We start from the raw sequence: 14,441 nt of genomic DNA, 5'->3' as shown, positions 1-14,441 counted from the left end.
GATGCACTTTATATTTCATGTCAATAATTTTCAGAAAATATCACCTCCCAGTAAAAGATCAGTTTCATTAGGAACATTATTAACATCAACATCAGATATTATATTCCGAATCGCCAACAGTACGATTATGAGTTATTACCCCTCGTCGGTGCAGGACAGATCCAGGGAAGTAGTTATTTTCTGTCAGGCACAACAAACTGTTTAGGGAAGTTGAGAGAGGTGAATGTTTCGAATTTCATTCAATTTTTTTTGTACTTTTGTATTTCTGCCCGATACAGTCTTCAGACTTATTTTACCTTCTGTTAAAGTGGTGTTACACCGGTTGCTTCTTCCCCTCTTGGCCTTTTATTCGCAAAATAGAGCTGTTACAATAGTCTATTTCCGTTACCAGCGGAGTAATAAATCATTTTTAAATTGCTGTTCTATAGCGGTCCATAATTGAGTGGGACAATAAGTGGAAAATGCAGTACAGTTTTATTGTAATACAGAATGTTTGCATACGGTGAGTAACAAAAATCTCAGTACGTTTGTATATCTTCTCGATATAGTCTTCAGAATTATTTTTATAGAAGATTCAATACATTTTTGATGGTGGCATACGTTCAAAATAGAGAAAGGATAATGAAATTTTCCCAATGAGCTGAAAAAATGTATAGGGTCAATCGCCCAGTGAATGAACAAATAAGGCAAGTTTCAGGTTCACACTCCCAACACGTCAAAACAATAATCACACAAGGGCTGTAAAAGGTAGTACAACATTATTTGGGTGTTTAACATGGTGAGGAACTTTAAAGAACAATATCCCGAAGCCTGATTTTTTTTATTTTATCAACTAATTGGAGAGGTTACCAAAAACCTAGTGAATGAACAGGTTATGCCAATAGAAAAACAAACAAACTCCAGTCAATGAACTGTAATTTATTATCAACGTCAACAAGTTACAAATCGTTATTGGTCGCTATTTAGGTTAGTACTACCATATAGACCTCTGAATTTTCATCATATTTTGGTTCAGGTATTTTTTTCAAAACCTGTTTCTCCTTGTACCAGGCTTGGTCAATTTTAGTAGGCCATATCCAACCTTTTTCATTTTCTTCTCCTTAACATTAATTTCGTACTCTTTGTTCTCTTTGTCGGCATCCTTTATTAGCCCTGGGTATTTTTTACCACGAAAAAGAACCAAAATGTAATCTCCAAGCGAGAAACCTGAAACGAATGAAATAAATCTAGTTAAGTATTTCAACACGAATATTCTACTTGGTATTACCAAAATCTGTTTCGACAGTCACAAGTTGTTTGTCTTTAGAAATAATTTCTTTTCGTATTGATTCTCGACGTCGTTTTTTTGTGTTTTTTTCATTGGTTTTGAAATACATTCTGGAGAATGTTTCTCATTTGGTGCATTGCCTGGAATTGAAAAATAAATAAATTAAAAAAAATGAATTGTATACCAACTTAATCCTACCTTGAGTTTCCGTACTACTCTTTTGGTCTGTGGGCAGAGTTTCTGAAAAAACTTCTTTACTTTTCGTTTTCTTCTTAGTTACTTTCGATTTGTTGATGGCCGAATTCTTCAAAGTCTTTTCAAATATTCGTCTTTTTATTGCATTTTCCTTATCAGATTTCTTCCTTTCCTGCTCTTTATGATACGCTACCCATTGTTCAGAAGTTATTGCAAAAGGTATTTGGTCACATGTCACGTTTTCTTGAAGCGACATCTTGCTTTGGCCAATGAAGGTGTTGGCCCCACAAACTGTTCAAGTTTTCATTATTTACCTGGTTGATAATAACATTGGATATAATATTCATTCCTTTTTCATTACTACTAATTTCCTGTAACACATTTTCACTTTTCGCCAAAGTAACTTCTGCAGGTATCATATCTCTATTCTCCACAATATCAAACACCATATCAAGAATACTTTTCATGATTTCTGAGCAAATCAATTCATTTTCACATTCATCAGCCAGATCATTCATTAAGATCGTATCATCGGGATAGTTAAATTCACTAATATCATTTATTGGATCATAAATTATTCCGTTAATTTCTATAGGGAGATCGTTTAAAAAAGACTCTGAAAGCAATTGTGACTGTTTGGTATTTGTTTCTCTTGAAATCAGTTGACTATCAGTGTTATTGCATATGTTTTGTTCGTCAGCATGGCATTTGCAATATTCATAAAATGAAAGGATGTCATCATTTGTATCTGATGAATTTTTGAATTTGTTTACACCAAAATAGTGTACCAGAACTTTCAAACTCGATTTGTAATCTTCACGACCTAACTCGCTTACAACTGTTTTTTTGAACACTTCATTTCGTCGGGTAGATATACATTTAGTATAATCGACAGATTCCGCATCTAACGGATATAGTCCGCAACTTTTGAATCCGCTAATAATGGTACTCGGTTTACAGGCCCCATCGAATGCTTCTTTGAATAATCCGCAAAAAGTATGTCGTGTTATTGATGTCGTGCTTTTTTGTTTATGAGCACGACATGTTATTTTCCATTCCACTTTCATGGCCTAAAGATAGCAAAGTCACAGGGCTGTAATATATGGGTTGCATTTGGAAAGAGACAATACAGAAAGATCTGTTTTTCGCGACAGAATTCATAGACTTCTAGGTTATAATGGGATTTGTGTCCATCAATGAAAAGTATTACCGGAAATTCAGTGCCCTCTTTGATAAGTCAAGGGTAGAAGACGTTGGCTATATACTCAAAAAATATTGCACTGGTCATCCAACCCGAATCAGATCGTCCAATTGACCATCCTTCTGGTACAGAAACAGCCAATTCCTTGGGTATTCGTTTGTAAGGAAATACAATCATCGGAGGAACTACCGTTCCACTTGCTGCAAAATTACAAAGAACAGTAATAGATTCTTTTTCCTTGCCTGGTGCAATTTCATAGAAATTTCTGAAGTTTTTTCTTGCAGGCCCCAGAACAAGACCTGATTCCATTGATGTTTTAACTCCTGTCTCATCGGCGTTGAATATACGTCAAGGATCATTCAAGATTTCCAACATATTCTCATTTTTCAAAAATGTTCGTAGATCTTCGAACCATTTCCGAATTGCCATTTCGGTAACTGAAGCTCTATTCCGTTTAGAAATGTCGGAGTGTCTTCGCAGAAATAACTGTAGCCACTTTTCTCCCGGTTTATCATCTACGAATTTATTTTCCCTAGGACAGGCCTTTAAAACTTTTTGAACAGCGGTTTTGACTTCTTCAGGATGCATAGGAAAGCCGAGTTTGGTTTTGTCTAAAATCCAGTTAGCAAGCCTGTGTTCATCTTCACTGGTTAGTATGGTAGGAGGATCCATTTTTCTCTCGATAGGGACCTTTTTCGTTAGCTCATTATGAAGAGTTGATTTTGGGATTCCATATTGTACTGATACTTTATTTAAACTCATTCTTCCAGCATTAATTGAATTCAATGCCATGGACAGATCGTTTTCTGTGTATTTGAAGCGTTTGTAGTTCGTACTCATCTAGAAATCAAATCCGTTCCAGTGAATGAATTCCAGTGAATGAACGGTGTATTTACTAGCTGACGGTGAATACATCGTTGATTTTTGCATATTTTCAAGCCTGCACGAAAATCCAGTGAATGTGGATTTCAGTAGAAAACGTTATCCAGTGAATGAACACCCTAAATTTTATGCAAAATATGGAGTTTTCAACAAAAAAGTAATAAAATATTCAAATGCGTACCTTGACATGCATAAAATATCAATTTCATACAACTGAGTCTAACACTTTTAAATATAAAATATCTAAAACTGTCGGGATCGATAACGAAACGTTATATAAAAATGGCGTCCTTCACATCAATTGTTGACACTGCTGTCTTCCATTTGTTGCTTTAGACTAACGAAACGGTCTTTGATCAAACCACGACGACCCATCTCAAGAGGTGGGTCGATGTGAGCGTTTTGAGAAACTGAACGCAATTTTTAGAACAAAAAGCATCAAACATGGCGACAACAATATCGTTCTATTGTGCCGAACGAGATACTGTTGTGGATCTCAAACTTTCTCCTGCAGATGGTGAACGTGCGTTAATAGGTAAATATTATTGGTAAATGAAGCTTATTAAGCATAATTGCAGTTTATAATTTATCGCAATTTATATATTTTCATCATTTGTCAATCTAAAGAGAGTCTAAAGAGATCAATAAAGAATTCCATGAGTAAAATTTTCAAAATCTATAGTGTATTAAGTGATAAAAAATAATTTACCTGAAATGACTTTTAAATTCTTCATCTGAATAACGAGTAATTACATTATCGTAATCAATAATACGTGGTCTAAGGTTTCGTTTTTCAAGATTATATTTTTGTAAAATTGTATTCCATTCTTCATCTAAGCTGGACGAACTAGTACTTTGTGGAGCATTATTTCGACGCACCAACAAATTTCTAACTGCCGCCGTAAAAGGCATTTTTATTATATACGAACATAAATTAGTTAAATACTCCTCTAAAATTGAAGTATATACATAATTTTTGTTTAATAAATCATGTTAACCAACAATTAATAGAACTTATTGATACCACTTACAAATTGTAACATAACCTCATCAACTTTTTGTTATGTTTTTTTAAACGCGCCATGTGTATTATTTAAATGAACGCTCAAAACGCTCCAAAATCCATTCCACTTGAGTTAATGATTGTGACGCCCAGAACCAAATGGAACAGCAAAAACCGTGGTCGTGAGCGTGGTCGTTGTGAGTGCTTAGTGGAACGCACTGTAAATGAACTGCCTAGTGGACATGCGCACGAAACGTTTGAAAGAATGAACAGCTCTCTTCAAACAAATATATTCTTATTATACATTGAAGTATTAAACAGTGTTCATTAACTGGGTTTGTTCATTTTCTGGTCGAATGACCCTACAAAGAAAGATATATTTTAGGTATAAGTTCGAAAAAAATATGAATACTCTCCTAGTTCATCCTCACAAGAATTATACAATCTTTCATTCTTTCACCTTAGAATTTGTAAAAAATTCATTGAAATTTAAAGATTCACTGGTGCATATTCCGAAATATTCAAATAACCATGTACATTGAAGTTGATAAAATGTAAATGCTTAACTGCGAACAAATTTGCCAACTTAAAAAATGATCCACTATTTATTTTTGATGAATATGCAGTAATATGATTCTATGCAATAAATAATAAATTCAAAACAAGCACTGTTTTCACTCTCCAACACTGGAAGACTCTTTCTGGCGCGAGTTTCACCAACCTCATTGACATCTTCAGGAGATGAAGTACACTAATCCCTAACTCAAAAACAGGTATCTACTTATATCTAGCAAGGTACATTTTCACACTTACTTTTAGATACAAATCAATGATTTCGGTTAGAAATTCGCAGGAAATTTTCTCGTGAAAGTTCCAGAATTTAAAAAAAATATGGCCGAATGGTTTGAAGCACAAAAAAGAATTAAAGGACACACCTCAATTAACCAGCACATCATAAAGCAAATTGATTTATTTCTAACAGAGCATAATATGGGTTTTCGTGGGTCATTTGCCAAAAATTTTACCAAAAATAATGGGAACTTTCTTGGACTTGTACAACTTTCAGGAAAACTTGATAGTGTACTAATGGAATACTTAAGACGTATAACTGAAGTGTGGTCCAATAATTGAAAATCTATTGCGGCGGTTGTGTCGCCAACAGCATATGCAGGAATAACTTCAGTGAATATAATCCTGCACTGACACCTGTCAGATATAATCCAACGCTCTTCGTGGTATTAGTCAGGGGAGTAGTTGTATTCTGATAGGTGTCAGTCCATGTGGGTTTCACTAGTTCGGACTTCCATTGTCTACTATATAAAATGATTTGAAATCCCTGAAACAAGTAAAAAAAGAATAATTAAAAAAAAATAGTTGAAAATAACAATTATATTAAGCAACAATAAACCTGAAATGAAATGATAGTGAAATAACCTACAAGTAAAAATATAATAATTGAATAAATAAAAATTAAAGGAATGAAAAAAGAAAATAATAAAAAAATAAAAAGTGTAGAGATTCCAAGTCACGTTAGTTCACGACGTTTCGATTGTTGGTATCTACAATTGCTTCGGGGGATGACTGGACTGATTCCTCCGAGAGATGACTATTTTATAGGTCGTTGAAATACTTTCACTTTCTCTACTTTCCATTTTCCGCTTCACTGATTCCGTGAGAGATGACCGTTTTGGCGGGAGTTGGTCATTTTTCGTTTGATGATGGGTTTCCATATGTTTCGTATATCTACGCTGGCCTGGCTGAATACGTTGTTGGACAACATGTATGCGGCTTCCTTAAACTTTCTCCTGAACCAATGTTCCTCTCTGTGCAAGATCTCAGCTTGGGACCACTCGATGTTGTGTTGATGGGTCCAAACATGGTCTGCTATTCCTGATTTGCTGGTTTCTCCTCGCTGTGTGTGCTTCTTGTGCTCGGCAATGCGAACATTCAATGGCCTCTTAGTTTCACCAATATAGGATTTTCCGCACTCACAGGGTATCTGGTAAATGCAATTCTTGGAATCGCAGTCCGCGTTTGGGGGCCTGATTTTCGTGAGGCTGCTACGGATAGTGTTACCGGATCTGAAACAGGTTCTAATGTTGTACTTGGAACCAATTCTTCTTATCCTCTCCGATAATCCTCTGATGTAGGGAAGTGCAAGCACTGGTTGTGACGGCTTCTCTTCCTTGCGAGGCTCCTGCTGTCTTTTAGCCAAAGTCTTTTCTACCATCGCTTTGGAGTACCCATTCCGCTGAAGATCATTTTTGATGGTGTCTAGTTCCTTCTCGAGACCTTCCTTTGTATTACAGAGCCCAAAAGCACGGTCTAATAGAGTCTTGATGATTCCTCTTTTTGTCGATTGATGGTGGTTGGATTCGTGGTTCAGATACTGTCCCGTATGAGTCCAGTCATCACCCGAAGACGATTGTAGATACCAACAATCGAAACGTCCTGAACTAACGTGACTTGGAATCTCTACACTTTTTATTTTTTTTATTATTTTCTTTTTTCATTCCTTTAATTTTTATTTATTCAATTATTATATTTTTACTTGTAGGTTATTTCACTATAATTTCATTTCAGGTTTATTGTTGCTTAATATAATTGTTATTTTCAACTATTCTTTTTTAATTATTCTTTTTTTACTTGTTTCAGGGATTTCAAATCATTTTATATAGTAGACAATGGAAGTCCGAACTAGTGAAATTCATCACGAAACATTGTCAATCACCTTCAAACTACAGTGTAGGGTGTTGAGACTGGTCTGAACATGATTTTACAAAATGAGCTACTAACTATACTAGGTGATTCAGTAAAGCAAAGCATCTTGACAAAAATGAAGGAAGACAGATATTTTTCCGTTATCCTTGATTGTACTCCAGATATAATAAGTCACAAGAAGCACGTTTCTTCAACGATTCGCTACGTCACTGAAGATGATGGAAAAATCAAAATAGAAGAAAGCTTTATAGCCTATCGAGTTGCCGAAGAAACCACTGGAGAAACTTTTGCTGACTTGCTGTTCAAGGAAATTAAAGAGTGTAGTTTGAACATGACAAACTGTCAAGGTCCAAGATACGACAATGGCTCCAATATGTCAGGTGAACATAATGAAATTCAAGCCCGAGTACTGGACAAATTTCCTTCGGCTGTGTTCATTCCTTATGGGTGACATAGCCTAAACCTAGTGATTACTGATATGGAGCAAAATCATCAATTGAGTCTACGTCTTTGGTATTCTACAACGACTCATTACCATCTTCTCAAGTTCAACAAAGCGCTGGTGTATAATAAATGGCCATACTAAAAGCACTTACTTTAAAGCAAGTGTGTGAAAAGCGTTGGGAAGGTTGCATAAGCAGGCTGTCAGATACCAATATGTGAAAGTTTTTTTGTATGAGTCCTCTGAGAAAGTGCATCTGAAGAAACCTTTACGAGAGAAGTTTTTTATCCAGCTTGAGAGAGTTAAGCTACTATCGTTAGCTTTTGCTAAACTGTATCTCTTCTATAGAGTGCTGTAAGAAATGTCAGTTTGTTGAGATACATTGTATACCGAAATGCCTCCACTTTTAAGAACAGATACAGCATTTTCTAATGAATCCACTGTCCAAGAAACTTTTGTGGTTGTCCGATTTCTTTTATGTGGCATCTAAAACAAAAAACAAGGCTTTTTATATATTTGAAATTACTAAATGGGGTAATGGGAGCTATGTCGGGTAATGGAAACCTAGCTAGGCTACCATTTTGAAAAGTAATAACATAAAATATTTATTTCTATTTTCAATCACAATTCAACTAATTGGATTTGTTAGTAAACGAATATAGGGATATAATAAACATAAATACAATAAAATAAGAATATAATTTCATGCTTACCTTGATGCTGGTAATTGGCAATTTTTTGTAAGCGTGGAGCGAAAAACACATAACCGTTCCTCGTGACTAAACGTAAACTAAACGTAGGGTACTAACGGTTCGAGCGCGTCAGGCGAAGTCCGCTGCTGGTTAACCGAAGTAGCGAAGTACTTACGATCGCGCTAATGTGCATGCATTCCGTTCAATCGCCGTAGCTCCTATTTCCCGACCATTCTCATTGCCCCGCGTTCCCCTACCTCGCAGCATAAGAATTCACAAGATTCTCTCTAGAGAGCCGACGGCTGTGATTGGGTCGCTGAAACGGCCCGATGAACCATTTACGACCTCTAGAAAAAAAAGCTTTTGATAGAAAACCACTTTCCTGGAAACCATACTCTTGATAACAGACCTCCCCTCTTTGAGGGCGCCAATCGCCCAAAAAAGAGCGATTGGGACGTCAAGTCGTTTCAGCCCTTCTAATATAGAGTCTGGCGTGGAGCTACATACCATCTAGTTGGTTAGTAGCAAGGATGATATATATACCTAAAGTGGGTCGTAAAGACCCACTGACTTTCTTGCAAAGGAGGGTGCTACAAGTACCTTGATCGGACCGGAACCTGTCATTGGCATTGCTTTAGATTTTGCTAAACAAACAATGAACACCTGGATAGCAAGAAGATGTAAAGCCTTCTGGCAAAAACTTCCAGGAATGGCTCACTCCAAAGCGCGCATTCACCCTTCAAAACTTGAAACCAAACAGTTGTGAGACTACAGTAGAGTAAACTACGATGTCTAACAGGCCTCCTTACAGGTCACTGTCGTCTAAATCACCATATGCAGAAACTCGGGCTGTCGCAAGACAGTGTGTATCACCTCTGTTTGAAAATGATGAAACTGCAGATTATATACTTTGTGCCTGCCCCGCTGCGGACCGCATCAGGTTTTCAGAATTTGGTAGGACCACACTTTTACCATCTGACCGAAAAGATCACTCACCACATAAACAAATCGGCTTCTACAAGTAGTTGGGTTTATTTGGTCGAGTTCGAATAGGTGTGAGCCACATTAAAACCCTTTCGAGTTGCGGTGGAGGGTCGAATAGGCCCACTCACTTTTGACCCAACCTAACCTAACCTTTGGATATCAAAATATCCTTCAAAATTCAAATAACTGCAAAAACCAAATTTCATGCGCTTTCGAATTGTGTGAAAAATGCAATTTATTTGGGCCCACTATTACAGTATAAAATAATGAATGCATGTAAAAAAAATATTTTGCTGTTCTTGCTACTATTGCTAATATACTTCGATATCATTTTATATTTTTAACCCTTGTCTTTTCATTCAAATAATTAAAAAAATTATTGTAATTTTTACCACCTCGACACCCAACACAGCTCAACTTTCGAGCCTGATCAACAGGAAGTGTCATATCTTAATGAAGACCTGGAAGAAATGTTATTTTAGAATAACTGTAACCAAGTACAATTTCATAGTAAGGAACAGAAATTCCAGCTGTCACTTTTTTTCTCTACTTTCATTGGCTATATCAACTAATTCGTTGGGTATCAGATTGAATGCCTTGAATTCCACTTTATCTATTCCACTAGATCTTTTCCTTGCTTAATAAACTTCACAAGGCCATTTTTCTGTATGGGCGTTTTAAAAATGTTCATGTAGTGCTTTGGCACCTCCATAAAAAAATGGCCTATGAGGCTCTCCGGCTTATCAAAACTGCATAATGAGAAATAATATAAAATTTGCATGCTAACCCAGGCCAATCAACAAAACAGGTAAGATATAGGACAGCCTTGTATTGAAAATAAGAAAATAACAATTTAAACTTGAACTTCACTTTTAGATCTTTTCCTTGCTTAATAAACTTCACAAGGCCATTTTTCTGTATGGGCGTTTTAAAAATGTTCATGTAGTGCTTTGGCACCTCCATAAAAAAATGGCCTATGAGGCTCTCCGGCTTATCAAAACTGCATAATGAGAAATAATATAAAATTTGCATGCTAACCCAGGCCAATCAACAAAACAGGTAAGATATAGGACAGCCTTGTATTGAAAATAAAAAAATAACAATTTAAACTTGAACTTCACTTTTAGATCTTTTCCTTCCTTAATAAACTTCACAAGGCCATTTTTCTGTATGGGCGTTTTAAAAATGTTCATGTAGTGCTTTGGCACCTCCATAAAAAAATGGCCTATGGGGCTCTCCGGCTTATCAAAACTGCATAATGAGAGATAATATAAAATTGGCACGCTAACCCAGGCCAATCAACAAAATAGGTAAGATATAGGACAGCTTTGTATTGAAAATAAAAAAATAACAATTTAAAACATATTCATATATATTACACCTAAACGTGGAAAAATAACATGTTATTATCAATCATATTTATGATGTCTACAGTGATAATGAATAGGAAGTTATTTGAAGAAACGGTAGAAAACGATAAATGAATTCTTCAAGTCATGCTGTCGAGAAGGATATGACTTTTGTCAATGTATTAGTTAAATGTCAGTATACTTTTTCGGCAGTGTAAATTATCAAAATTTTATAAATCAGATATTTAAAAATACTGAAAAGTAAATACATATATCAACGGTGTGTATAAAATTACTCATTTTCGGGAAGATGGCTTGTACACATAAAAATCAGCCTCTCGAAAATTCAAGATTAGTGATAAAGAAACTCAAAATAAGCTAGGAAATCGTCAGATTACTTGAAGAAGATATTTTACACATTCTTATCTAACCTTGAATCAATCTAAACTTTTTCCTATAAATGATCTGTTAGAGTTGTTCAGTATGAACATTGTTATGATGAAATAAAGGTAATCAGTCAAAAATTAGGTTTTTGGTCACAGTTCTTGCAAGAACCATTCGGACATACGACAAAACCCATATTCAAGAATGTATACTACTAAAATGTTGAAACTCATAGGTACACATTGCCTGAATGAATTGATGTCTTAAGTGATAAAAAAATTCAAATGACAAAACCGTGCAATTCGGGTGTTTAGAGGTAGCCTAAATGGTAATTAATGAACCAGTTATAACCATCCATGGATTTTTTTATTTTGATGGTTATGTAAATTTTCATATAAGCTACTTGTGAAAAATTTTCCTTAAACAAAAGTCAACACGTAAAAATAATGATAGACAAAACTTATTTTTCACATAACTTATCCTAACATTGCTACATGGTGAAGGCATCCATCACAAAACAAGAAAATGCATTAAGTTTTCTTTAATAAATATCCATAATACCTTTAACTAAAGAAGCTATATTTGGCCTAAGAGCAATACTTCTGACAAGTAGATTAAAAACTAAGTGGTTAGGTTAACACAATGCCAGATTAACTTAATTAGGTAGGAAGATTAATATTTATAATTCATTATCACAAAGTAAAAATTGTATCAAAAATCTAATTTCAGTTCTGTACTTAATTATTATTGATCATAAAATTTGGATTGAAATATTCATCCACTGATACAGTTGGGGTTGGTGGTGAATTGCAAGTATTTAAAGATTCAATATCAGCGATATTTGAAGAACTGGCTTTGTTATCAACTTCTTCAATCTGATTTTCATTGTTCTTTCCTGATGAATAAATGTTTTCATCTCTCTGAGCATTACCTGGAATATCACCATAGTCTTTAGAATTCAAGTTATTCAAAATTTCCTGAAGCATATTCAGTTCTTCTTGGGTATTATCTATATATAAACCAAGATTTTGCTTTGGATTCTCTAATATACTAAACCTTGCTAAATTCTTAGACATATTAGATGAAATATCAACTTCATCCGTTGGGCTCTGAATTATTGGTTCCAAATCTGGAAATTCGTTAATATTGCTTTCTGGCATTTCAACCAGTTCCGGTTGTGAGATACTCACTGAATAATTTTTACAAAAATTTTCAGGTTCAGGAGGACTTTCTATAATTGGAAAAGTTTCCTGAACTCTATTTGTTATGTCAAAACTTTCACCTTGTGTCTGGAATTCGTAAAATATTTGTTCCAAGGAATTATCAGTGGACGCAGTTTGGCTTTCCTTCAACATTTCAAGTAGATTATTTTCAATTTCTGGTTGCACTGATGCCTTCTGATTTACCTGTTGTTCATTGAAAGAAGAAACTTCAGTCACTTTTTTTTTAATTTTTTTCTGAGGAGATTGTAAACCTCTGGACATCGATTCCGAATGGTTATTTCTTTTCTTATCCATAATTTTTATTCGATTTGAAAACGCAATTTTGGGATCCAAAGCTTTTGTGTGGTCATGAGTATTGTTTTTTGTACTGTTTGAATAACTTGTCCCCTCCATGGAAACAAGTTGGCTATTTCCCCCTTTAGTTTTACTAGATGAATTAGCTTGAGGATTATTGAAAGTTTGCATATTAAAATCAGTTCCTGGCTTAACAAATGAAACCATATTTGTAGATTCAGAATTTGCATTTGAACTATTTTCCATTGGTGGACTTTCTACTACTGGTAAATTCTCAAATATTTGATTTTGCTCACTGTCAATAAGTAGGGTATTATCTGATTGTATTTCTGTCAGCTCTTGCTCCAATGAATTTTCAATTGACAGTTTTTCATTGTCTTCCAAAATTTTCAACAATGATCTTTGAATATCAGATTGCATTTTTTCTCTTGGCTGATTTCCAGGTAGTTTTACGGAATAGGTGATTCTTCCAGATTGAGACATATTCTTTGGAATTCTTCCAGCCTGATGGCATGGCTCATTTAAAGCTAAAATTTCTTTCAAAGACTGAGTGTTTTTCTTTGGAAGAGAGGAATCTCTTGAAAACATGTTTGTATTTCTATTGCTTTCTAAGTGACCCTCAGGAAGTTTCAAGGAATATGTTATAGTTTTACTGGAGCCCGGTACAGTATATCTTCCTGTTCTGATATCTTTCAACGTATCTTTAGAATGCTGGTAATCTAACTCTAGCAGTGTAGGCCCAGGTTGGAGTTTATTTGTGTTGATATTTCTAGGAACTCTGATATTTTGTTTTGAGAATGATGTTTGATGTGTGTGAATATAAGTGATTAGAAAATGTATCAATTTATTAATAACAGAAGACTGTTTTGCATACTTCATTCGTAATGAATTTAACTCATTCCATAAAGCAGTATTGTCCTGTTTTAACGTTGACATTTCTTTGTCAATTTGAGAATGCCTACTCTTCATGGCCTTTATATCCTTCAGAAGATTATTCAGTGCTGCAGCTTCATTCACATTTGTTGTAGACGTTTGTTTGTGGACAGCAGGATTCTTTCGACGAATAAAGACAAGCACTTGGGGAACACCTTTCATAAAGCAACTATGTTCATATTGTAACTTATCTTCAACATTAGATACCTTACGAAAGTTATAAAAATTTAGCTGTCGCACAAAACTGGATAGATTGTTATGTTTAAAATAATGTGGTAACAATTTTGTGGTAAACTGGAGTCGGTCATGTATGATAAAGCTATCTCCAACGTCATTCCAACCTATGATATCTCCTTCGTCCCTATCATTTACCATGTTCCATAGTTTTTTTATGAAGAGTGGTACTGTCATCCCAACATCAGATGGTTCTTCCAACACTTCTACTATCTCTTCCATGATCCCTTCTTCAAAACTACAAGTATTTGAAATGTATATATTTTATTCTATCATTTAGTTACATTTTTTTTACGTTTTTTTATAAGAAGATGAGGTACTTGAGGTTGGTCAAGCTTTTAGAAAAATCACATTCCTTTCCACTTTTCACTTTAAAAATATATTTCAAATTGACATATTATTATTATAACCACAAAACATAAATCACGTATCACGTCAATATCGCAAACATATGTTTCACCGCGCCATGGAACACATAATACGAAATATTGAATAAAACACCTTTTTTCTTTGAATACAGGGAGACCAGCACGCCCTATTACGCATATTAAAATATATGATTTTAACAAATATTTCGAATATTTTCACGTAGCTCCTAATTTGACGTATTGTTATTAACGGTAGGACCCACATTGGT

General features: G+C 34.8%; 2 protein-coding genes across 2 annotated transcripts; both read right to left on the bottom strand.

Annotated features, from left to right (window-relative positions):
* Positions 1-1,277: 1,277 nt before the first annotated feature.
* LOC111512147 (uncharacterized) lies at positions 1,278-3,049 on the bottom strand. Its single transcript, XM_074185794.1, has 2 exons — positions 1,466-3,049; positions 1,278-1,407 (listed from the first exon to the last, which is right to left on the bottom strand). Exons 1-2 carry the CDS (start codon positions 1,716-1,718, stop codon positions 1,286-1,288), a joined length of 375 nt encoding a protein of 124 aa, XP_074041895.1. The 5' UTR covers positions 1,719-3,049; the 3' UTR covers positions 1,278-1,285.
* Positions 3,050-10,741: 7,692 nt separating this feature from the next.
* On the bottom strand, positions 10,742-14,257 carry LOC111502350 (uncharacterized). Its single transcript, XM_023156415.2, has 2 exons — positions 14,100-14,257; positions 10,742-14,042 (listed from the first exon to the last, which is right to left on the bottom strand). Exon 2 carries the CDS (start codon positions 14,024-14,026, stop codon positions 11,858-11,860), a length of 2,169 nt encoding a protein of 722 aa, XP_023012183.2. The 5' UTR covers positions 14,027-14,042; positions 14,100-14,257; the 3' UTR covers positions 10,742-11,857.
* Between the last annotated feature and the right edge of the window lie 184 nt (positions 14,258-14,441).

Source organism: Leptinotarsa decemlineata, unplaced genomic scaffold (genome assembly GCF_025532065.1).
Source record: "Leptinotarsa decemlineata unplaced genomic scaffold, Ldec_3_MD MMD2_tig00078346_RagTag_RagTag, whole genome shotgun sequence".
NCBI classification, from domain to species: Eukaryota; Metazoa; Arthropoda; class Insecta; order Coleoptera; family Chrysomelidae; genus Leptinotarsa; species Leptinotarsa decemlineata.
The sequence above is the reverse complement of the archived record's forward strand: the minus strand, read 5'-3'. Positions and strand labels throughout refer to the sequence as shown.

Bases quoted from the DNA above. Each gene is read 5' to 3' on its own strand.
- LOC111512147 (XM_074185794.1), bottom strand. From the start codon at position 1,718: ATGTCGCTTCAAGAAAACGTGACATGTGACCAAATACCTTTTGCAATA. The intron at 1,408-1,465 runs GTAGGATTAAGT...TTTCAATTCCAG, and splicing joins GAGTAGTACGGAAACTCAAG to GCAATGCACCAAATGAGAAA.
- LOC111502350 (XM_023156415.2), bottom strand. From the start codon at position 14,026: ATGGAAGAGATAGTAGAAGTGTTGGAAGAACCATCTGATGTTGGGATG.